Below are 25,863 nucleotides of genomic sequence, written 5' to 3' on the forward strand. Positions count from 1 at the left end.
TCGTCATGAAGCGTTGCGAAAGCACTCGGAGAGAAATCGACTCACATCCGATCATCATCATGGCCACAGCGAAGATCTTCTCTCCGTCCGTGTTTGGTGCGATGTTCCCGAAGCCGATGCTGGTCAGACTGGTCATGGTGAAGTACAGCGAGGTGATGTAGACCGAGTCTTTGCTGGGCCCCCCCCTCCCAGCGGCCCGAGCCCGAAGCGTTGAACCTGTACGGCGTCCCCACCGTCTCCCCCAGCAGGAACAGCCAGCTGTCCATCCTCACGCTGTTGGTGTCCTCGTCGATCACCTCGTAGTCTCCGATGCTGTACCAGATGCAGGCCAGCCAATGGGCCGCCAGGCCGAACACGCACACCAGTAAAACCAGTACGGCCGCACCGTACTCGATGTAGTGGTCCAGCTTCCTGGCGACCCGACCCAAACGCAGCAGACGGACCACTTTGAGAGAGCTGAAGAGACTGCTGATCCCCTGCACAGGAAGAGGGACCAGATCAAGACGAGAGGAGAATATTAAGAACAATCATTTATTATCTTTACATTTAGAGAGCCAAGGGTCACGAGCAGTTTGTAGATGCAAACTATAACGTTAAGATCATTAGTTCACATAACTGTTGCACCATCACTGTGGAACCAGTTCATGGACACGTCTGTAAACATGACATGTAACCAACATGTGCCGCAGTGGCTCAGTCAGTACGGGCTTGGACTGTGAGCCGCAGGGTCGCTGGTTCAAGTCACCGACCCAACCTAAAAGAAATGGAGTGTGACTGCTACTTGGAGAGGTCCCAGTTCACCTCCTGCCCTGCCATGGTGCCCTTGAGCAAGGCACCAGACATGTGGGTCCATGGAGCCCCTGAGTTGGTGCGATACAACTGAACCACACTACAGACTCTCCTCTGAACCAAAGAGTGATGCTAATATTTGTTAACTGAATGTGAAGAACATGTATTTTGTGATGACAAACTGTGTCACAGACCTCTATGAAGATTGGAGTGGAAACTTTTATCGATGCTTTTATTTTGTGAATGCTTTTATTGATTAAAAATGCTGCAGTGACACAAAATGAAACGTGTTACAGACGCTCAAGGTTTATTTTCCTCATTATTTTAGCCTTTTTGTCATTAATACCTCTGTAAATTGTTTTGTTTTTTGTGCGACGATTATTAAAAGTTACGCTTATTAAAGTAGAATGATTTATTGACTGACTGGTTGGTCATTTGGTTAATGTATTGCTGCTCTGAAATGGTTGTAGGTTTATTAACTGTCGGCAGAATGAGAGCGAGTTACGATGCGTTCAAGCTATTCAGTAAAAATGAGTATTGGGCGAAGGTTAATTATAACGTTGTCATGATGTGTTCAAATGTAATCTTGTAAAATTCACTTTTTGTGATCTGAGTACGTCCTTCACCACTGCAGAGGTCATGGTATAAAGTCCAATAGGACTTATATTAAGGGAACTCACTGTTTCGTGACTGAAGTCAGTGCTTAAATCCTCCTGCACTCTCCATCGGTGCTTTTATAGTCAGGATGGATGAAGTCTGTATGAAACGTGTATGAAACATGCAGCAGCTCTGCCACCGGCAACATCACACATCCTCTCCATGCTCGTCTCGTCTGTCACTGCAGCCTCTCATCGGACCACTCAGCCGCCTCTCATCAACAACACTGTTTCCTCACTTGGGAAACTCCCACAATGCACTGCTCCTCCATTAGCAGCCTTCACCGCTGGCACACAGAGACGCTGAGCATCGACGCCGTGAGTGAAGGCAGAATGAAAAGGTTGATTACGCTCTGATGGGCTGAAGCGAGGGGTCAAATCTCCGACACTTCATCTCCCTTCACTCAACAACTCGTCCTCACAGGACGGGGTTTCATTATTTCTCCTCTTTGTGTTTTCCTGTGATCACGACATCATTATCTAACGACATAACAAGCTTTGTTTTTACGTCATTTATTTATTTATCATAAGACAACAAATGAAGTTTCAGAATCTCATAAATATCTCAGCATAATGATTAAATTACTAAACTGATCAGGACGTTAACAGCATCAAGAGTGTCGCCTCCTCCCACTTCTCTCCGTCCCGTCACTTCCTGTCAGCTCTGAACTGTGTCACAACTTTAAAAAGGAATAATTCACCCCACAGAAATCCTTTCCCTGACTTCTCTCTCTGCTCTCATTTCTAGCAGGATATATTTATAAAGCAGGATTACCGCCACACGTTGTATGTCTCTATAGACATTTGTGTGAAATTGTCATTATTAGCGTATGAATTATTGAGTTGTGGACAAAAACGTTGTGTGGGGTCACAGTGACCTTTGACCACCAAATTCTTGTCGGTTCATCTTTAAGTCCAAGTGGACGTTTGTGCCACATCTGAAAAGAATCCCTTCGGGGGTTCCTGAGATCTCACGAGACTGGGACAGACAAAAAGCCTCCAGCCACAACTATTAAAGCGGAGGAATTAAAATCTGCTTTGCAAATATTTAATGAGCAAGAAAATGCATTCAACATGTTCTTCGGAGCACAAGGACACACAGTTTGTTTTGAGTAACAGCGAATGTGAACGCAACAGAGAGCTGTGACTCACTCTTTAGGCTTCAAAGGAAAGATTTGTGGTTTCTATGAGAGTAAACTGATCTGTGGGTTTTGGGATGAGACATCTGAAGACGTCAACATGAGCTCTGAGAAGCAGTTTATTGACCCAGAAGCTCTTTGAATTCTGTTGTGATTGAACTGAAAGTGTTCTAATGGAAGACAACAGAATTTACATTTATAATCTGATCCAGTTCACTGTCTTGAAAAATGAAAAAGCATTTAGTTGAGTAACCCGCAGACCTCACTGTGGGTTTCTAGTATCTATTTTTATATTTAGCTTTGGCAAAGAAAGAAATTAGAAGCTGGAGATCCGGCTGTAAGATCAAGACATGAGGCCAGTGCCGAGTTGTTGTGGCGGCCATCTTTAAACACATCTGTAACAGACTCTCAGCTCGTCTCTCAGCAGCTGAAGATAAACCTCCACGTTCTCTATACCCTGAACGCATCACCAGTGCTGAGTCAGGCTGTGGACACACGACTGTTTGGACTGATTTAAAAAATATATTCTTGCCGCTTAGTTGGAGATTTTTAATTTTTGTACACGTCAGCAGTTCAGTGGTGCTTAGTCATGACCTTTTTTCTCTGCATCTATAGGAAGTCATTACATTCTGTGAAGTCATTGGACGAAGAGAAAACAGTCCATCATGTTGATTAGACTCCTGCAGTCACACGGCATCGTCTTTAATTTCATGCCTCAGCCGGACGGACTGTGGCTGCACCAACACCGGACACAGCTCACGTTAAGGTCTCTGAGTTTTAATGCTTTACATTACTGATATGTCATGATCGCACCTCCTCACAGGCTGCTGTTGGATTACATTTCCTATTTCTAATTCAGTACGAACATCAAAGACAGAGACTTGCACTGCATGTTTTCAATTCTGCAAATAGTTTTCTAAAATAATGATGCATGTTGTTGTCGACAACTCTCATGGAGCTACAATGTCTTAGTCTGTCTCGTAGGACTTTCTGACTGCTGAAGGCGTAAATATTTAAAAACACAACGCTACAGTTTTGTGTTTAAAAATGCTTCAGTTATTTTCTTAAGACAGCTGCTCGTTGTAGTTTGTATCCAACAAACAGGAAACGGTGCATTCGTTGGGGACTATTTTCAGTGGCGGATTAATCCACATTTGGTGCTCTGGTGAGTATTTGGTGCAGCAGGACGGTGTGTGTGTGTGTGTGTGTGTGTGTGTGTGTGTGTGTTGATAATGAAGGAACATGTCAGAGCAGCAGTGAAGCTCACTGATGAGTTTTAACAATGGAGCTCTTTGGCACAGAGGAAGAAGATAAATCACACACACAATACGTGTTAGTAGATACATCACGTCAATATTTTGCACATTCCTGCAAAAATCTGTAAAAACAGACATATTGTCCATATTTTTTATTAAAATAAATTCTTATTTTATTGTTTATTTTTGTATTTTGTATTTATATTTCTTGACATTTGCAGTACTTTGCCCTTAATCTTCTACATCTACATGTATGTTTATTATAAGTCAAAATCATTGTCTGTGAAAACCTACGGGACATTTAATCTGCTTCTGTTAAACTTAACCAAAGTTACTTCGCCCAAACAAAACCGTCAGACAAAAGCTTCTTGAAAATATTTGAGAAAAAAATATTTTAAAAGAATTATTGTGAAAAATAATCAGATCATATTCAAAGTGAATTTAATGGCCATGAATACGTTGATATATCTATTGGTCTGGTTTTATAATATTAATATCATTATCAGAAAATCAATGGAAATTGAATACCTTTGGATTTCTAGACAAAAATCCTGTAATGGAAATGTTCCTGCAGCCTGTAAGTGCAGCACTCACTGATGTTTCCTGCATCAACTCCCAAGAAAACAGCAATTTTATTAAATGTGCTCTCCAGATTGGCACCTCCTGGCCACCGTACACCAACTACATCTTCTGTCTGTGTAAGACGCCCAGCGTGTGCTACAGGTGGCAATTGACCAATCAAGTGACTCAATACTCGGCCGGCATGCACTGCATTGTAGAAGGTAACGTCGGGATTTTCTTTTACCTGGACCCTATTTTCCCATGTTTGTGTGTCGACTGACTAATGGGGACAATTTTTTTGGGAATTGGTCCAGTATTGAGCGAGAACTCTGCAGACGTCAGGCGGTCTGCGATGTAATCGCTCGGGGCAACAGCTCGCAATCAATGTACGTCCACTAAAAGTGCTCGTATCTGCCACTGACAGGCTCAGATTGCTGTTATAAGTGTCTGACATCAGTATTGGAGAAATAAAACGTTTTTCTTTACTTTTCACTTGATTGATTTGTTCTTGTGTCCAACCAAGTGTCACTCAAGAAGAAGACTCTGAAATCTCCTGTCGCATCCACATTTTAGATAACGCAGCTAAACTTTCTATACTCTCCATCTCTAACTCACGTTCCCACCGCTGTCTTCACCGAGTCACATGACACAATAACAAACAGATCAAGTGAAGGTAAACATGAGAAACACAGAAACACGAGAAAACAGTTTAAAGTATCTAACACATGAATGAAAGTCCACTGACCTCGTCGACGTTCTCGAAGGCGTTGATGACATCATAAGGCAGGCAGGACAGCAGGTCGATGACAAACCAGGTCTTAACGTAGTTCATGCGGATGAGTTTTGGGTCGGAGATGACCTCCCCGGCCGGGCCGACGAAGGTGGTGTGGAAGTTGAGAACGATGTCGACGAGGAAGATGACGTCCACGATGCTGTCCACCACCAGCCAGGTGACGTTGTTCTGCTTGGTCTTGAAGGAGACGTTGTAGGGCACCATGATGGCGGTGTAGAAGGTGAGGATGAGGATGACCCAGTCCCACGTCGTCTTGAAGAGGCAGTAGTGCAGGATGATGTGCGGCGGCGTCTTCGGGGTTTCCTGTTTGTACTGAGGCAAGATGTCTGAACCCAGCTGGAGAACCTGAGACAAAATATAAAATACCAGAGCATCAGGTTTGGTCGTGGTCAGAGTTATTGCATATATATATATATATACACACAGTATATACACACAGTATATACACACACACACAGTATATCGTATTAGTTACCACTGCAGTCTCACTCTTACGCGGTAAGTGTTTTAAATTGTAAGGTTTTAGTGGAACGTACGAGTTTCAGAAGTCGTGAGCATGCGACTGGATAAATGATACTCGGGTTGAACTGCACGAGTTGTGTGAGAGTTTGTAAACAGATGTTTTAATTTAGTTTTGCTGTTAAACGCGGCCCCGATATACTTCAATTCTTTCAAACTCTTTGAGTCTTCGTTCACCAGGAAGGCATGCGAGAAAAACTACACTTTCACAAATTCACGAGTCATTTATATACAAATGATCATTTTGGGGTGGACGAGATCTGAGGATATCAATATTGTTTATATCAAAACCAGACTATAAAATGTTCAAATTTGTTAAACTAAATTAAATTTAAAATGAATAATAATAATAATAATTCACCAAAGCAGAAATTTAAATGAATTACAGCATTTTATTAGATTATTGGCTTAAAACCAGCTGTTAATTAAGCAAAGAATATAAAATCATTGACAGCTGATTAACGTGTCTTCTGTATGAAATAAGTGAATTAACTAATGTAGAGTACAAAGAGCATCATCCCGGTGAACTGCGCTGATAATGGATTACTTCCTCAGAGCAGTAATTATTAAAGAAGAGTCACAGTTAGTTACAGCTGATGAACTTATCCGCAGCACGACGCCTGTGGGCAGTGCTAAAGTTTATAAAGTGCACTTAACACATTAGATTTTCTTATTATCTGAAACAACCAGCCATAAGGATATACATTTTTTTCACAGCTTGTTGGCCAAAATGGCAGCAGATTATTATATAACACAAAGCACACGCCTACAGAGAATTACAATTAAAAGTTTTAAATATACGGAAACACAGGACACTCATCAGCTGCTGGGAATGTGATACTGTATGTTTCCTACTAAACTATTTAAAAGAATCAAATGTCAATCAATATGCTTATATATATATATAAAAATAAATATATTTATATACACAATATATGTGTGTGTGTGTGTGTGTGTGTGTGTGTGTGTGTGTGTGTGTGTGTGTGTGTTTGTGTGTGAAAGCAGCGATTCTCCAGAGACACGATCACTTTTTAGTGATCAAATATCTCTGGAAATGAAACATTACAGGAGATAAAGATGTTTCTGAAATGTAGAAGTTTTCAGGATCCACAGGAGTAAACAAGGCCGACTGTACAAACAGGAACTACTTCCCATCTGAACACTCTGCTAATAACAGGAAGACGCAGGATGTCAGAGGTACTTTGTTTCAGATCAATTGAAAGTACTTATTATGTCATGACATATTGTAGGCACGCAGTGTTTTTGTCTTGAGTCACACGGTTAGGGCTGTTTCCAACATCTAACACAGGTGTGTGCCTCGCTGTGTGTTTCATGTTTTCAATAAATGTTGACTTTAATACTTTATAACGCTCTGGAGTTATTGGAAATGTTTGGATCCCACAAGTCTATTCAAATCTAATTCTACAAACAGTATAACGCTGTAGAAATACCTGATTTAAACAGGATGTACGGAAATTGATGTTGTTGTCGATTTAGAATTTGAATGTCAACGTTATAAATGAAGTTTCAAACTGTTCGGTGCAGCCCTACGTACTGTATTAAACGTCATCATCAAACTAATTTTCTCCTGATTTGTCCGTCTGGAAAATGACGTTTTAGTGTCAGAATGTTCAGAATATGTGGCTTTTGGAAAAATGGGTCCAATATTTGACTTTGGTGACTCTGGGGGGAAAGAATCTGTCCTCACGTTCACTTCTCAGACCTGCCGCGAGTCTCCTAAAGATAAAAGAACTGGACTCTCAGTGCCCCGTCTCCTCTATGAACCGTCTCTGGTTACGTGATGAACAATGATCTCACCTCTGCCAGCCGTGAGTGTTTGTGGACGTTCTCTCCTTTTTGGACAGCTGGAGTGAGCTGCTGCAGAACTCCTCGACTGCTGGTTAACGCACGAGTCAGACGGGCAAATTTACCCCAACCTGCCAAACACACAGAGTAATGAACATGAAACATCAGTGCAGGATCAGGACAGTTTCTACCTCCAGAGACAAAGATGTTAACATTAAATTACACCTGAATCTGTCTTTGATGATTGTTCAAGGATCAAGGTTCATTTACTGTCATTGTACAACACAGGCAGTTGTAGTACCTTTACGATACAGAAGAAAAACTCAAATTGGTAAAAGCTGGTCATTATTGTGACGTTACAAAACAATTGTTAGTAGCTCCACCCACCTTTTGAAGAGTCGTCCTCGATTGGCTGCTTGAAGGCGGTGATGTCACTGAAGGTGCAGAGAAACAGCACCACTTTATCCTGCTCGTTCCTGATTGGAGCGATCTTCACGAAAAACCAAACTGGCATCCCTGAAGCACCAACAAACGCACACAGACAGGAAGTCAGTCTGATGTTCCTCACAAACAGTATCTGTCAAAACTCAACACACTCCACTGACAGTGACGTGTGGAGTGTGAACTGTTTCAGCAGTTCTGCCACATTAATTCTGGGTATTGAGAAGCTGTTTACACCGTCAACCAGGCAGCTCCAAGAAGAGTCTTCTCCTCTTACCTGTAGTGCTGTTTATCAAGCTAGATTGCTTTGGTGTGAGTAGCCGAGTGTTGGAGATGTCTGCCTTGTCTCCATTATAAAGAGAACAAGCTGGCACTCAACAGCAACGTCTCTTTACAGAAATCATGACCCGGTTACTGAAGATAATCCACAGATTGTGTTGTGAGCAGTTTCATGTAGGGACTATTTTCTTTCTACCGAACTGACTGATGTGCACCCGTGTAGAGCTCTTGGTTTATAACCTTCTCCGTGTCTGGATCAACTGGGAGAACCTCTGCCCTGCCTCTGAACTGGTCCAATCCAATCTCCCGTTGCTTTAATCCTTTTGCAGCACTGGTTTCTCAGAATGTTTCTCTCCTGTTAAATGGAGTGCAGGCTGCGGGCCGACGTTGAACATCTGATAACCAAACATCAGCACTTGGTGGAAATGCTGCAGGAAATGTTTTCGTTAATTGCTTTTAAGTGTTGTCAGCGACACCAGATGCAGCCTCTAGAAGCCATTTCAAAGTGTGTCTTAGTCTGTATCGTCTACAGCTCTGTTGGTACACACCGTATGTTGTTTACTGGCCGAACAGCATGTGCCATCTCGTGTGCCAATTTGAAATGAAGCGGAAGAAACAAACACGCAACCGCCGCTGTGCCGGTCAGGTTTAGGAGCTCACCGCCTGTGAACCCTGATGTTCGTCCGTCACGTCCTGCACATGTGAAGCTCAGTCATCACTAGAAAACTGTATGTGGGCTCCGACACAAAGACAACCTCACACTGCTGTCAACGACCCACTTCACCTCCTCAAGTCTGCTGCTGAAAGTTTCACTTCAAGATGACCCGATAGCCGAGGAGGTTTTTCTATGAACGTTTTTAGAGCCATTTCCAGAAAGTTATCAAGAATAAAACATATAATGTGACACTCTACCACAGAAGTTAGTCAACAGACCTTTAGATGAATAAAGTAAAGAAGTTTACAGTCAGGTAGCATAGATGCATCATTTATTTTTCCTAAAGCAAGACTTAGTGTCGTCCCTTTTCCACGAACAGTGAGACATTAATCAAAGACACTTCAGTCCTTGAGGTCACTGAACACTCAGGATAAACACAGTTTGGGTTTCAGAGGAAGCTTTTTAACAATATTTTGTTATCTTTGGAGGGTTAAAATAAAGGATTATACTCAGGTGGCCAAGGTGTTTAGACTGCTGACCTTTGAACCTTTGAAACGGGGACTGTGGTCGTTGTTCCCCATCTCTCTCTCCTCTACTGTTGACTCTCTAATAAAGGGAATACAATTCCCGGAAAGTACTCGGACACATGTCCACATGTCAAAGTGCCCTTGGCCAAAACACTAAAACACCAAATGGTAGCTCAGCTCACCGTCTTGTTATATGCTTGGAACCCAAACTGATAATATGTCTGATAAATAGTAGCAGCTGGTAATTGTTCTGCTTTGCAAGTTGTTGCGGTCGTTTAACAAAGAACAGAAACTGCACTAAATTAGTGAAACAGACTCCAATAGCTCTCTGTCGTTGAGATGCTCCTGAGATTAGCACAAAGAAGACGCTCCTATTGTTATCCATAATGCAAATATCAAGTAGGTATTGTCATACAAATACTTGTTTGTAATAATAAACCATCTGCTATCCTGGAAAGACCACATTGAATCTGTCTGCAAAAGGACAAAACATATTTCTGCTGCCTTTGGGAGAGAGTCCAGAGTTCAACGTAACGTGCCCGAATACAATCCTTTATTAAGACTTCAGTTAACTGTTATGTTTAATCTTTAAGTACATGAATCTGGAGCTTCACCCATATAACACCACCCAACTAAACTCCTGTTTCCAGGATCATTTAAACGCTCGCTTGCTGATAAACTTCTCTTTATTTTCCCACGAGTTCACAATTGGCACAAGAGGTGCAACTCTCCACCGACGGGAGAGTAGCTCCGGGGAAAAACAATGTGTTTAATAATTCTTTTACCACTTGCCCAATAAGGCAAGTGAGCTGCTAGATTTACTCGCCCCGGGCAACCAGGCAATCTTATTGTTGCGCCTTGGAGTAAACAAATTCTTTTGTTTTTTTACTTCTGTGATTATGAGTCTCCAGTAATGTGACACTATAATGCTACAAGTGTTTGTCCCCCACATGAAACTCGGCTCAAACAGTGTAGGTCAACCCCTTAAGAAACTCTATGAATCAGCCACAATAACATATTAAGGCCGGTCAACAACATTGTCTCTGACCCCAACCTTGTGCTGAACAGTGAATACTAATTGTTACCAGCAAAGTTTTGACTTAAGCACTCTCTGTGCACCGGTTAATACGGAGCCTAATCCCAGATCAAATGTACGGTGGAGGGTCTTGTCTTCGGTGATTGTAATGTTATGATTAAATATATGTATCCTGTAAATGTCAAGACTTGATCTGACAATAAAGTATCATCATCCACTGTCAGCATGTGTCCCAGTTTTGGACATAAAGTGGATCTCGAGGTCCTCGAGTTTCTGGGTTTCTGGGGCTTCAGGTCAACGCAGAGTATGTGACACTCGCAGTATTGTTAAAAAAAAAAACTACTCACGATTTTTCTTGTACATCAGAATCTCAAAAGAGTTCATCTCGTAGCTCTCAAAAGTCTGCCGAACCTTCTCAGTCATGTCTTTGTCCGTCAGCTCTCCATACATGAAGCTGCAGGAGAAAACACAACAGTGATGCACTCACCATCTCTCTGGTGCAACAACAGTGTGTGCAGGCGAGCTGCTGTACCTGCAGGTGCTGCTCTTCTGCATCACCTCGGCTCGATGGTAACCGGACAGTTTGCAGAAGCCGTCGTTGCTGTAGACGATCGGCCAGTCCACGATCTGAGCGTTCCCCAGCACAAAGTTGGTATCTGACAACAGGAACCAGTCGGTTTAATCTGTCCCAGCTCAGTGCATTCACATGACACACACCTTTTATGGCTGCAGTTGATTAGGGCTGCAACTAACAATTATTTTTATTATCGATTTTCGTACCGATTATTTTCTCAATTAATCATTCGGTCCGTAAAATAGATATAAATACAAAATCAAAGCTTGCCAGAGTCCATGGGGACTTTTTCAAAGGTTTTGTCCAACAAACAGACAGTTTACTGTCAGAAGAGCAAGAAAACCAGAAAATATTCACATTTGAGAAGCTGAAACCAGTTCATTTTTGCTTTAATATTACATAAATGGTTGATTGATTATTGTAAATGTGTTGCCAATTAATTTTCTGCTGTTACACAAATTGATTTATCACCTAATTGTTGCAGCTGTACAGTCGATGGTTTAATAATCAGGATTTCTTTCATCATTTATTAAATCCAAAAACGTTCTGCTGCATCAGACGCACCTGATTTACAGGTAAACTGTGTTACCATCACAGGTGATCTTCTTTTGGCTGCAAGTAACAACTTTAACAGTCCGTTCTTAAAAACATGGAAACTATTTGATTCCAAAAGACCTATGAATAATTGGGAATAATAATCGTGTCCTCAATATGAGCAAATCGTAATTGTCATTTAAGCCATAATCATGCAGCGCTAACACAGATAAATATAATTTATTTATCTTTTTTCTTTCTACCGACCTATCCATCCATCCATGTAGCTGATCATGTGTGAACCAGGAGTTACACCGACACAAGGGGAACCGGTTTTAATATGTAGGGCACTCACTGTGTTTGTTATTAATATTCAGTCCAGACACAAACAGCTAACGGGTCAATCACAGTCCACCAGCAGCAACTCACAGACACAAAGACACTGTGTGTGTGTGTGTGTGTGTGTGTGTGTGTGTGTGTGTGTGTGTGTGTGTGTGTGTGTATGTGTGTGTAGCTGGTTATTAGCACATTTATAACAGCTGAACTGCAGCTTCACCTCTTTGCGACTAAGTGTTAGAGCTGATATTGAACAGCGCCTGGTCAATAGAACTGGATTTATTTGTCCAGGTGGGGTCATTTTAACTTTTATTACCAGGTACATGTGGGCAGTTCTTCAGTCCCAAAGCTGCATCGACTTCTTTTATCTCATTTATGCGGTGGATATAATATATGCCAATGTGAAGAGTGGTTCATGGGGATTTTGAAAAATGAAAGTAACTGATAAATATTTAAAGAAACTTTTAAGTGTTGAATTTGAGAATGGAATTTCGTGTGGTGTAATTTTGTTAGCGTACTAGCATACTCGTCTTTTAGATGTATTTTACATTTGTAATCTCTAACTTTTTAACACTTCTGTTAATGTAACACACTTTATAATAAATAGCATTAATTAACCTAGAGCTAATTAACACACATTTAAACAAAAATCATCAGCATACCAGTGAATTTTGGGAGTTTGGTTGCATAGAGTTTAAATATGTTGTGTCCACATTTCCAAGCTATTTATTTCTATTGAGTCCTAACAAGGTGAACATGGCTGACGGATGCTAATTTTACTCACTTGTTTTCAAGTGCAAGCCAGCATATTTCTACAGGTTTGTGATACAATTGTAGTCACATAGAGTAAGATATGGTCTTATGACACCTTTGGCCTTTCCTCTAGCGCCACCATCAGGATAAACTTGACAGTTTTAGCTCCAGGAAGAATAATTGTAGGACTGTGTTGTGTGTTATAGTTCTTCTTCGTCAAAATGTTCGTTGAGTCTTTTGTCCAAAGCTTCTTACAATAAGACAGTAACTGACAAATTAATGCAATATAATGTATTTTGATTATATAACTGTAGCTGATGGTAGATACACTGTATGTGTCGTGCAGCTGTTGTATGCATGTTATAAACCTATAAACTTAACTGTTTCCTGTATATCACTGGTGTTTTTTACTTCAGTTTGCAATATAATATAATAAAGGCTGACACTTCCACACCCAGGTATGACTTCCTGAATAATTTATACTTAAACGTTAATTTTTTAAACAAAAGCCTGAGTTGAAACCTGGAGAAGAATATAATGTGTAGCCTGCAGCCTTCATCATCCTCCTCCTCCCCCAAGGACTTTAACTACATGACTGCTCCAACGCGAAATACATGACACAAGTTAATGTCACACAATTCAGGATGGAGATTTGTTTTCCAAATGAGACACACGCAACACATTCACGACAAATAAACCAAAGCGATATCAATAATGTTTTATCATTTTCAATGTCCTATTTTTATTATAATTTCCAGGTTGAATTGAAAGGTGTGTAAGATATGGCCAGAATTTTTGTTTAAAACAATCAAAATATTTGCTAAAATTATCTTCAGAGTGTGAAGAGGTTAGTGTTGTCGTTATGTTAAAGACGTCTATGTATTGTTTCGCAGGGATATCTACTGAAATTAGTATGCTCATTTCTGGCTAGCCTCGACCCGTCCTGTCTTGTAATACCACTTGTTCCTGGAGAGGCGATAGTGAGTCACTGTAGCGTCTGTCCTCAAACCAGAGGGAGAAGAAGTAGAGCTGCCCCAAGGGCCCGTCAATAATGCATTAGCGCATGTTAGCATAAGCGGTTTGATAGTTTGTTTGTTGGATTAAATCCAAATTGACGGAAACAAGAAAACGAATCACACACTAGCCTCGTCCTCGCCTTGAATGAGTCCTTCATATCTATATAGGGAGCGGGACCTCTTCCACGGAGTCCACCCTGTTGCACCGCCATGTTTCTACAGGACCTCAGGACGGACACACCAAACTCTCTAGAGGGCCATTCTCGTTTTTATGTTTCCTTAAGGCCACCGTAGTTCCCCGACGCGCTTATATTTAGTTAGTTGCAATCTGCAAACTCGACGCTATGTTACTAAATGCTACACTCTGGACGTTTAACAGAGAATATATAAAATGGCTACACAACACTGAAAAATGATCACACTAATGAAGATATTTTCTAATAATGTCAGTGACCCCCTGACCTTCCCTCTAGCGCCACCATCAGGACAAATGTTTCCTATTTTGTCGTGTACTGAACACTGCAGCCTCTCGGGCGGCTAGCAGCTCTTTAAGAATTTAAGGCTTGACTTCATCCTTTGTAATTTCATTAATTGGGGTGAATTAGGCTGAGCAGCATAATGTCATGTTAATTCATTGTTCAGTCATAGGTTATCATTGCACTGAATTAAACAGCAGTCTGACTGAGGCTAATCTAACATCCATATATCCTCCTCATTTAACTGCAGGAGTTAGACAGGAAAAATATGTCTGACAGAGAGAGACAAGATAAGTATGTTATATTTCTATTAACAGAGGTGTGTGTGTGTGTGTGTGTGTGTGTGTGTGTGTGTGTGTGTGTGTGTGTGTGTCCTTAGGATATAATCCCATTAAAAGTCTGTTTTGAGCTAAAGGCAAACATCAGCAAGGCAACATGTTCAAAGTAACAATGCTAACGTGCTGATGTTTACCATGTTATTATTAGCATGCTAACAGCTGATGGGAATATGTCATTACTTCTGCAAGTATTGGACACATTAAAATGTTGATGGTACTATATGAAAAGACAGAGTTATTATTATCATATCAAAGTGATATAGACATTATCATCTCTAGAGTTTAGAGGGGGCTCAGGTGAGACAACAGATTAATGAGGTTAAAGGTTTATATCCTCTGGAAAGTCTGTGGGACAGTAATATTATCCTCGGCCTCGATGATCGCCAGGTAAACACCGGATAGAGTGCCGCAGGGATGACGTATTTGTGTAGGCCTACGCGGAACTTAGCATTAAGCAGCAGCAGTAAGCCAATGGCATTTGCAGAAAATAAAGTCTGTGGCAAACAAACGTTTATGATACTTACAAGTTTTGTTCAGCAAGATAATCTTCACAAATGAACACCTCTTTTATGATTTTTGAAGCGTAAATGCAATCGGCGTAAGTAAAACGCTAACGTCCGGCTATAAAAGAAACTACACCATGGTCGCATGACTTTAACGTTAACACCACTAAGATAAAAGGCGTTGATAGCAACCGCCTTTTTTAAGACACGTAAAAGCTTCAAAATTCACGATTCAGGTATTTACTGACGTATCTTGTGTCGTAACAAAACTTGAAAATATCTTACGCTTGTGTTAGTCACAAACCTTATTTCAGGTATCTAACCAAAAACCTATTTAACAAAGCACATTGACTTTGAGACGATGGAACTCATGCTAACGCATTTCCGAGTTTTAGGACTTTAGGACCGCATTTTAGAACATCATCTAATGTGCCCTTGCATGTATTTGATTGGCTGAGGTCTGCGAGTCCTCTGCATCAGGACCGTGTCATTGAAGCCACTGATGAGGCTGCGATTATTGTGCTGATGTCAGTTTTAAACACGGCTTTTTACAGATGTATAATCTATTACAATTCAACAGCTATGCAATAAATTCCACTTTTGAGAATCTTAGTGTTCATTAAATTAATATATTTAAATACAGTAAAGACACCAGGTGTGTGTGTATGTCATATACTGTGTATATGTATATATATATATATATATATATATTATATATATATATTATATATATATATATATATATATATATAATATATATATATATATATATATATATATATATATAATATATTATATATATATATATTATATATTATATATATATATATTATATATATTATGTATATATACATAATATATATGTGTATATATATATCACAGGTCAGTGGAAGGGGATGGATACGTCTACACGACAGTATGTGGAAACACCGGTCTGTACCTGTCTGTCTATGTGATAATGTCCAAACTGAAAAGTTGAAAAGATAAGTGGTTAAAGGAGCAGAAGCAGATGAAACAGTGAGAACAGAGCTGAACTAAAGCTGAAGCTGAGGAGCCTGAGGACCAATAACAAAAATAAAATCTCCTACCCGATTCTGATACCTCGTCAGTCCCTCATGAGTAATTGAACTAATACTACTATGAATATAAAAGGTAATTTTAGGGTTTTTGTCATCCAAAATAGGAATATCGGCACAAACTTAATAATTAATTAATACAAAACCTGCATGGAAAAATATTTTTATTCGGTTTTTCTTGTAATCTTTGGGGAGTTTACCCTTTAATGTTCCTGGGACATTTATATGAGGTTTTCACTTTATATTTTGTTTGTTTGTTCCAATTCACAATTACATAAACCAGGAAAAAGCAGCCACTCTTCACATGGAGAATTTGGAACCAGCAAAACTTTGCCTGGGTACACACCCCGCGCCGCCTGTTCTACCAGGTGAGTTACCGGGACGCCCAATACTTCTACTTTTCAAATATGAAAATATATTTAATATCAAAATATATACTAGTTTTTAAATATGAATGTAAACCTTGGTTAACTATATGGAGCAACATATAGGGTAGACTGAGGGTAACCTAATATAACTTTTTATTAAGGAAAAATATGTAAAACCTTTTAGAATATGAAAATATATAAGCCTATAAATATGAAAGGTAACTTGGATAAACCCAATGAAGCAGAATACAGGGTAAACAAGGCGTATAGCCTATAATGTCACTTTAATTTAAGATTAAGGTAAATATGTGCAACTTTTTGAATATGAAAATATAGCCTATTTAAAACATACTAGTTAGTTTATAATTATGAATGTAAATATTGGTTAACAAATTAAACTTTTATAAATAAGGTGGGCCTACATTTGTTTCTGGGCTCTAAACGAGAACATAACATGTTTATGAAATGTGAAAAATATAAAAGGTAAATTCTAAGCAGCCTTAATTAAGACAAATACCTGTAAGTGAAGGTAACTAGCTTACTAATGTTAGCTTACTATGAAGGTAAAGAACTGGACACGTGCAGGTTTTCTGGAATAATAAGAGCCTATCACAGAGGAGCAGTTTGATGATGAAACAACCGAACACAACCACGAGACATTCCACACAACAACCACGCGATCACCGTTTAAACCCAGGTAAACCGGACCGAACCGGAACCTACCGTTGGACCGGCGGACGATGTTCTCCAGGAACGTGTTCTGAGGGGCAACGAGACCCCGCCGTCCTCCCGCCATAATACCTGCAGCGCGAGGCACAGCTGCTTCCCGCCGCTCACATATCTGAGATGCTGCACGAGCCCCGCGCGCTGTGGAGTAGGAGCATAGCTCTCTCTAGCGCGCGCGCTCTCTCTCTCTCTCAGCAGGCTCGTTATTGGCAGATGGTTGCAGCACGAGCTCTGAGATGAGCCACAGTGAGCTAAGGACAGACAGGAAGAGGGAGAGACGGAGAGGCAGGTAGATGGAGGGAGGGGGGGACACATAGCTGGTGCATACATCATAGCATCAAGTGGTTAAAGGGTCAGCTCACAAATATGTATAAAAACATATGTATTTGTATATATTTGGTGCATTTTGCTCAATTTAGCCATCTAAAAAACATCAACAACAAATATTCTACTTCCCTAAATAATTTAATTGAATATACTTTATTTAAAAAAAAATATATAACAAAACAAAACAAAAATAAACAAGTGTGAACATATACAACAAGCATCAATTAACAGTTCATGTCCCACATGAAGTAGTAATCAATAGGGGAGACTGGGGACGGTTGCAACACTCTTGCATTTCTCTGTTTCTCAGAGACCAACCACATTTTTTATAAATTAAACTAACATCTGCTAATTACTCATACCATTTGAAGATTATTACATGACATATTGCTCACAATATTTATTTGTATAGAAGAAGTCAGTTGCAACACACATCTGGGACGGTTGCAACATGTTGAAAATACATAACATTTCACAAATTAACTTAATAAAAATATGCATTGTATTTTACAATATTTTAGTAATAGTTTTTTTTTGTACTTAGTAGCCTACTTATATAATCACATAAACCATTATCCATCTCTAAAACTAAACGACTATATTCATCTTCATCATACATAATCAAAAACACCCAATCAAGAGTGAGAAAAACAAAACAATAACAACAATATCACCAGTTTCATGCTTTACATCCCCCTTCCTCATTTCTGTACCTAGATTCTAAACATTGTTTACATCTTTTTAAACAGTCTAATAATCTATTTTTACTTTGATTTCTTTCTCCTACTGTGCATTTCACAAAACCCCCCCACAGATGGTTATGCACATACTTTGGGTGAGAACAGAATTTAAATGTTCCTCTTGAATTATAATCCCACTCTCTGCCCAAGAACATTTTGGGGATATTGCCAGGAAGTAAATTATTTCTTGCTTTGTACACTGTTAGTGCAGTCTTATAAGGAAACGTCAGAAATACAGTACATAGCCCACAGCGTCACTCGATTCTGAAACTCTGCTGTTCTTTTTATTTACACTTTTTCACACACACTGCATGTGAAATTTAAAGTGCAACTTCGCACAAAAGTTTAAATCCGAGTAAACATCAGTGATGATAGTTAAGTCTAACGGATAGTATTGGATTAGTGACGTTACAATACCAGAAATGTAATAGTCGGTACCAAAAACACTGAAATGTACACGCTTCTCGATACTAATTTGAAACTTTTGATACTTTAAAGTACATTGAGCTGAATATACTTCCATACTTTTACTTAAGTAACAATTTGAATCCAGGACTTTTACTTGTAATGGAGTATTTAAAGATGATGGTATTTGAGTCGTACCGGCTTACAGTGTTTTAACTTTTTAAATTGGAGGCAAATTTATGGGCAAAATATAATCTGCCATGTGTAGTTTGTTGTGTGTCTGACAGGACCTTTAAATGCATCGGTATAAAGTAAAAGTGAGAAACAGAGGGTCCCACAGCTCACAGATTTTCTTGGGGCCCCTTTTATCTGCAGGTTTATGAGGGTTTGAAATATCTGCAGCAGAGTTTAATCAAATCTAATTTGTGGGGTTTGAGGAATCACAAGAACACATTTTAAAAAACAACAGCAACATGTCTTTCCATAAATAATAATCCACAGACATTACTGTCGACAGAGGAAGTATTTTCTACTAAAAGGTAAACAAAACAACTTTATGGACTCTATTTCTATATTGATTGTTTGCTTATACATACATTTGTATAAATGAGTTTTTCAAATGTAATTTTCCAACTTGAGCAGGAATAATGAATACAACTAAAACTACCTGCATACCAGAAGAAGTTCAGTTGTTTCTTGCTTCTTTTAGGTGAACAGGTCTTTTAACACTGTCTACTAATAGTGCAAATCCTGTGAAATATTTTAAAATATACCCTATGACCCATATTTATGTATTGTGCTATTAAAACAAAATGTAATACCTTTATTGTATATACGAAATATACAAGTAAAACTGGCTGTTTTCTTTTTTAATTGATATGAAGGGAATTTAAATGAATTACTTTATCAGAAAGACTGATGGAGAGTTTAACATGTGTCCCCTGACGGTGTTAAGGATGCGTCCTCTCTGCAGGAGTTTAGTGTTGACTGTTGTTCTGCAGAGTGTTGAGCGGTGTCTCCCCCTGCTGGTCATTAAGCGTCAGTGCAGGAACACCGACTGATAAACAAGGAAACAAAACAAAAATAACACTCTTAATTATCATAAATGTTTATTCAGTTTTAGTTCACGTGATGTAATAATTTCAGCATATTTAATGTGAATGACCTGAGGCATGTATTCATATGAAATGAAGATGTTTATAGTTTAATTTATGTGTAATATTTATAATTTCCAGATATTTCAGACTCGGTTTCACTTTCACTTATTTTAATGCAAGTTTTCTTGCAGGTAAATCTCCGTTTTAATTAGATTTTGAATGTATTTTTATTTGAGTTTATTAGTTTGTGTCGGCGGAAGGATCTGCTGTCACAGAGGCCGCAGCAGCTGGAGTCGCACTGCTGCCCAACGGTGCGTAAAAAGCCTTCCGCTGCGATGGTTAGACCCCACTCAGCCACCGCTTTAAGCGGGTTAAAGATCGACCGGAAATGAATAATCTTACATATTAAAACTATTTAAATCAAGTGGAGACTCTTCTGTTGCTACCAGTTGGGTCTTATAGCCTGAAATGACTTTATTTAAGGCAGTGTGAGCGAAGAGAAGAGCACGACAGCGACACGGACAGAGCTGCGGAGATTGAGCGAACAGCAGCAGAAACACCTCCAGGTCCTGCTGACATTTTATACCCAGACACAGCGGCTAACAACGGTGACTTTGAGCGGTGAGATGCCGGGCATGATGGATAAAGGCTCGGAGTATTTAGGGAAAGGTCGATCAAACGGCACCAAGAGTCCGTCCAACGCTTCTAACGGACATTTTTCTGACGAGAGCGGCAGCGACGACGAACACGGCGAGTATAGCCTCGAACAGCCTCTTGTCGCTCCGTAATATGTGCGCTTTTTAAAAACATTTTAATCAATTCTCCTGTTTTTAATGCTGATTTTTTTTATTTTCAGATGTGGGAATGCGGGTTGGAGCCGATTATCAGGCTAATATTCCCGAGTTGGAGCCCGGTGAGTTTTTTACTGGTTTCTACATGAGTGACGGACGGTGGTAGCCTCGGTACATGTACACAAACTGTAACTACACACACAGCTTCATGTGGATGTGCTGGTGCGTTCAAAGCGAGACTGTTAGTAAACACTTCAAATCAGCTGTTCGTTTATTAACTTAGAGTTAATAAACTTTAATTCACTGATGAGAGAAACACGAGGCTACCTCAACTTCTCACCGACAACTTGTGACATTCATGAATATCTAATTAATAAAGCTTCATGGAGTTGGTTTGTTTACATCGGTCTTCTTTATTTTCCCTCCACATATATTAAATCATTTATAATACTCTGTGGCAGAGTGAGAGGAAAAATACAAGAATAATAATACATTAATAATACATTAATAATAACTACTTTTAAACAAGTAAATGTAGTCCAATATTTAAAATTCAATACTGACTCCCATTTTTAAAAGTAATCTCTCATACATTTCTTTGTAATTAATTTGTTTTAGATGTTTATGTAAAAGTTTGCACAGAGAAAATATTATAGTGTGTAGTGTTTGGGACATTTTACATGTGTCAAAATAAACTGCTCTTAAATTTAGGTTTTAAATATTATACTTGTTAAATGCACATGCATCAGTATTTTTTAACTGTACAATTTATTTTCAATTAAACCTATAAATAAAAACTTAACATGTTGTGCGTCACTCTTTACTTTGAGTTGTTTTAAAATCACAGAAGAATGTGTAGGAAATAAAACAAAAGCAAAAAATACCAATTAAAATTGAACCTTTTTTTTTTTAAGTACCCAAAACGTCCCGCTAAAACTGGCAGTACAATTATTTGAGAACCACATTTTAATTTAAAAGTGAAGCATTAAAAGGGTTAATGATAAAATATTTCACTTCTATAAAAATCGGTCCAAATCTGTGCAGCAGAGATATCCAGACATTAGTCTCTTGACGGGTCAAACTCCACAAACCATGCATACTACATTTCCCATAATGCAACGGGTTAGTTTTTAAAGCTTTGGACAGCGCCCTCCAGAGCCACAGCAGATATTATACAGCAGGTTTCACCTGACGAGTAAACTGAACTTTATGTGTAACGTTGTGGAGTGGCCCTTTATTTAAGTTTATGGAAGTTAAGTGATGTTCTTTATGTTTATCCAGGTTCCACTAAGTACACAGATAAAGACAGCGGAGGGATGCTGGTTTGGTCTCCGTATCACAGCATCGTCGACTCCAAATGTAAGTCAACTTTGTGTCTTCTACACACAGCTGCGGTCCTCTATCAGGTCCTCAGATCAGACTCATCTTACGGTGTGTGTTTCCTCCACAGTGGATGAATACATCGCTTTAGCCAAAGAGAAACATGGATACAACGTGGAGCAGGTGGGTACGCTGTCCTGTCTCCCCATTTCAGCACTCCATCCAGTAAAATGTTGTTTTTCTCGCCACAAGACTTTACCAAAATGTCCTCGAGAGTGTTTAAATATTAAAAACCGATGTATGAACAATATTTATAAACGAAGAATGTTTCCCCGAACGCAGACGTCAGACCAGCGTACACACACTTCTATCTGAAACAGTTGCAGCGGGGGCGATATGGCCAAAATATTCTATCACGATATAGGTCATTCCATATCTCAATAACAATATCTGTGTGTGTGTGTGTGTGTGTGTGTGTAGGCACTCGGCATGCTCTTCTGGCACAAACACAACATAGAGAAGTCTCTGGCCGACCTGCCGAACTTCACCCCGTTTCCAGACGAGTGGACGGTGGAGGACAAGGTGCTGTTTGAACAAGCCTTCAGCTTCCACGGCAAGAGCTTCCACCGCATCCAGCAGATGGTAAACACGTGATGTAAAGTATTATTACTGCACTATAGTCATACAAACAGGGACAATGTAACTCAGTACATTTACTACCGTTCTTTGCTTCTTTATACTTCTACTCCACTACATCTATCCGACGGCTGTACCTTGTGGTTACTGTCCAGATTAAGATTTGACGAGTAGTAAATATTCTCACGTTTCCTTCAGTTACCAGATAAATCCATCTCCAGTCTGGTGAAGTACTACTACTCCTGGAAGAAGACTCGCTCCAGAACGAGTCTGATGGACCGACAGGCTCGTAAACTGGCCAACAGGAGCAACCAGGACGACAGGTACGGCGCGCTGATCAGCTGTGAGGGTCATAACAATTAGACGCCACCTGCGACTCGTGCACCAGCGTTGGACAGCTGTGTAGTAGGCTTAGGGATGATGGTATGCGCGTATACCAGGGTATTTACAAATCCTGACGCTCTACTTTGATGCTGTATTGGTGTGATGTATTGTAGTGTACAGCATGCGCCACCAGGGGGCGGCGGTGGAACAGGCACATGATGGAGGACGATGGTGATTATGATGCGTGACAGGACTCTGCCCCGGTTTAGTCTTCTTCTAACTCTAACAGCCGTTTACAGCCACATCATTTTATTCAAACTACAAATCTGCCACCATCGCCGTTCAGCACACAAAACCGTTTTTGAACGAAGCTTTGAAGATCCTCGAACCTTCATCGGATTAAATAAATGAGTCTCTTTTTATTAAATCAACTTTCTTTAATCTGCACTGTTTGGAGCACGAAGCGAGCGTCGACACATAACGACCTTTTCTTATTGTAACAACTCAATTCCTGATTACAGCTTGATCTGCATGTCACTGCAGCGTCCGACAGAAAGAAGAGAAATACACATTTCATTTGTTTAAAGTCCGTGCAGCATTCGAACGTTGATTTAGAATTTGAATGTCAACGTTACGAATGAAGCTTCAAACTGTTCGGTGCATCTCTTGTGTTAAAGACGTTACAACTTATTATTTGTCATATCTCGTTTTTTCCGTTCTTCTTCTTTGGTGTGACATCATGTGTCTGTTCGAGGACACATCTTTGTTGTAGCTTTAATTTGTTGTTGATATTTAAACTGTGTTTTCTTGTTGTTGCCGTAGTGATGAGGAGATGGAGGAGGCCGCTCCCGTTGAAGCCAACGACAGCGACTACGACCCCAACAAGGAAACCAAGAAAGAGGTACGTGGACGCACCCGAGCTGCTGAAACTACAAACGCATCATTTTCAAATCTGCCCTGTAACTGACAAGTATTTAAAGATTAGAACATATAGCGTAATAAAAGTGTAATATTATAGATTATAAGGTTTTATGCTTTAGTCGAACCCATTTCATTATATGTGCACAAAAGACTTGTGGAAAATGTCGTGAGAGATATTATTTCTTTCTTTTCTGATAATCTTTCACAACATTTTGTCAGTTTCAGTTTAAATCCGGCAGTAAGCGGCCCTGTGTTTCCTCCCAGCAGAACCAGGTGGAGCCGGTGGCGCCGGGCTCAAAGGTGGCTTTGGGTCGGCGGGAGCACCAGACCCTGCAAGCACAGACACCACCAGCGCTCTCGCTGCCGCCCCCCCAAAGGCATGTACCTGACCCAGGAGGACGTGGTGGCCGTGTCCTGCAACGCCTCCGCCGCCAACACCCTCCTCCGTCAGCTGGACATGGAGCTGGTGACCCTCAAGAGACAGGTAGGAGGATCTACAGGACTCCTGCTCCTCTTTACCAGCTCAATGTGACTGACATGTTTTATCTCTGACGTCCACCTCAGAAAGAAAGAGGCTGCAGAAGCTTCTTGCATCAGAGTAACACAGCGCTAGTTAAGTACTTCCTTAGTTACACTGCAAAGGGACGGCTAACAGCTAATTCAGCATACTTTTAATGGAGACAATTTGAATAAATGTAAACAAATAGACAAAACAAATATGGCTTAAGTTGGAGCCAATAGCTAAGTCACTGAATCCACGGCTGCATTATACTTCCTGTTTACATCCCCCAAACCTTCCAAATCATGGGAAGTGTAGTCCAAAACTTAAAGCTGGATCAGGGGTGACGTACTACAAGAGGACACCGTCAAAGGAAAGCCGTAATGCAGGCTGTGATGTCCTGATACGGAGACGAGCAGCTGTGAAACATATTGAAGCTGTTTTACTGATTTCATTAAAGACTAACTGTAGTCAGTACGCACTCTTAAGATGTGTGATGTAGGAAAAGAACAACACAAATAAGTAATATACTATATCAGATGGTGCTCTGGATCAACCTTCACCGTGTCCTATCATTTCAACACAACTAGTGACTGAACTGTCTTCATACCAGACTTACCACAAGGTCCATTTAGTAGCTGTTCTGGAGCTTTCTATTGTATCACACACTCTTGATCATCAGATACAGTTTGTAGCCTACATGTTTAGTTTTAGTCCCATATTGAGATTGAAAAAATGGAAATGTGAACATTCACATGGTGCTGATGAAGATGGTGTGAAACAGTCAAAAGCTCTGGCACATCTAATGAGAAGACATTGGAATAATTACACTGTAAACAAACACACATGAGTGCCAGACAAATGGACTTAGCGTTAGCTTGCTAACATTAGCATGTTGCTGTTAGCACATCAGTGTAAAGACAGTTGTTTTGTGACATCATTGACAGACGGTGTCACTCACCAGACATTCAGAGGTCATCACAGGAAACAAGTCTGCTGCTCATTCATTAGATGAAACGTAGGAGTGGACTGGTTAGCTAGATCTGTTTGAGCTCAGGTGAAAGACCCCAGGTGTGTCCCTGAGTCGTCCTGTGCAGTGCCTGTCCCGGTTACTATGCTGCCCGGGCTGTACCGCCCCCGGCTGGTGATACCTGCTGGTATCAGTACACTGTGTGAAGCAGGTTGCTCCTGGAAGGTAGTGGTCCGTTTTCAGCGGGTTAACCAGGCAATTCCAGCCCCCTGCACGGTCAGGATGCTTACCGCCAATTACCGGCGACCACAGCCCCTTTTACCGGGGCTTCCCGCCCCCCCCTTCCCCAGGGTATTCCCGCCACCCTTTCAGCAGGAGGATTCAGCCAGGCTCGCTTTCACCTGCGGCCCTTACGCCCCATTTAAAGGCACGGAGAATTGCAAGCTAATCCCGGAGGATTACAAGACCACATTTAAATGCGTTCCGCCCCCTTCCCGGCGAGTCACAGGCCCACACTGGCCCGGGACGCTTCCGTAGGACGCCCTGACAAGGCCCCGATTCCGCGAGCGCCACATGTCCAGGCGTTACCGCCCCTCATTTAAAGGGGACTTACAGTTACATTTTACAATGGAGGATAACAGGCCACCATTAAGGGAGAATGTCACAAAAGAGACCA

General features: G+C 40.5%; 1 protein-coding gene and 1 pseudogene across 1 annotated transcript; one reads left to right on the plus strand and one right to left on the minus strand.

Moving 5' to 3' along the window:
• LOC115005832 (potassium voltage-gated channel subfamily H member 1-like) overlaps positions 1-25,215 on the minus strand; it is a 41,868-nt pseudogene extending 16,653 nt beyond the window's left edge.
• On the plus strand, positions 20,249-25,724 carry LOC115005831 (REST corepressor 3-like). Its single transcript, XM_029427797.1, is given in 10 exon segments — positions 20,249-20,476; positions 20,583-20,639; positions 21,799-21,876; positions 21,968-22,020; positions 22,318-22,479; positions 22,672-22,796; positions 23,620-23,698; positions 23,983-24,054; positions 24,056-24,202; positions 25,275-25,724. Coding segments are annotated over 10 exon segments (1,347 nt in total). The 5' UTR covers positions 20,249-20,352.
• Positions 25,725-25,863: the final 139 nt, after the last annotated feature.

Source organism: Cottoperca gobio, unplaced genomic scaffold, assembly GCF_900634415.1.
Source record: "Cottoperca gobio unplaced genomic scaffold, fCotGob3.1 fCotGob3_378arrow_ctg1, whole genome shotgun sequence".
NCBI classification, from domain to species: Eukaryota; Metazoa; Chordata; class Actinopteri; order Perciformes; family Bovichtidae; genus Cottoperca; species Cottoperca gobio.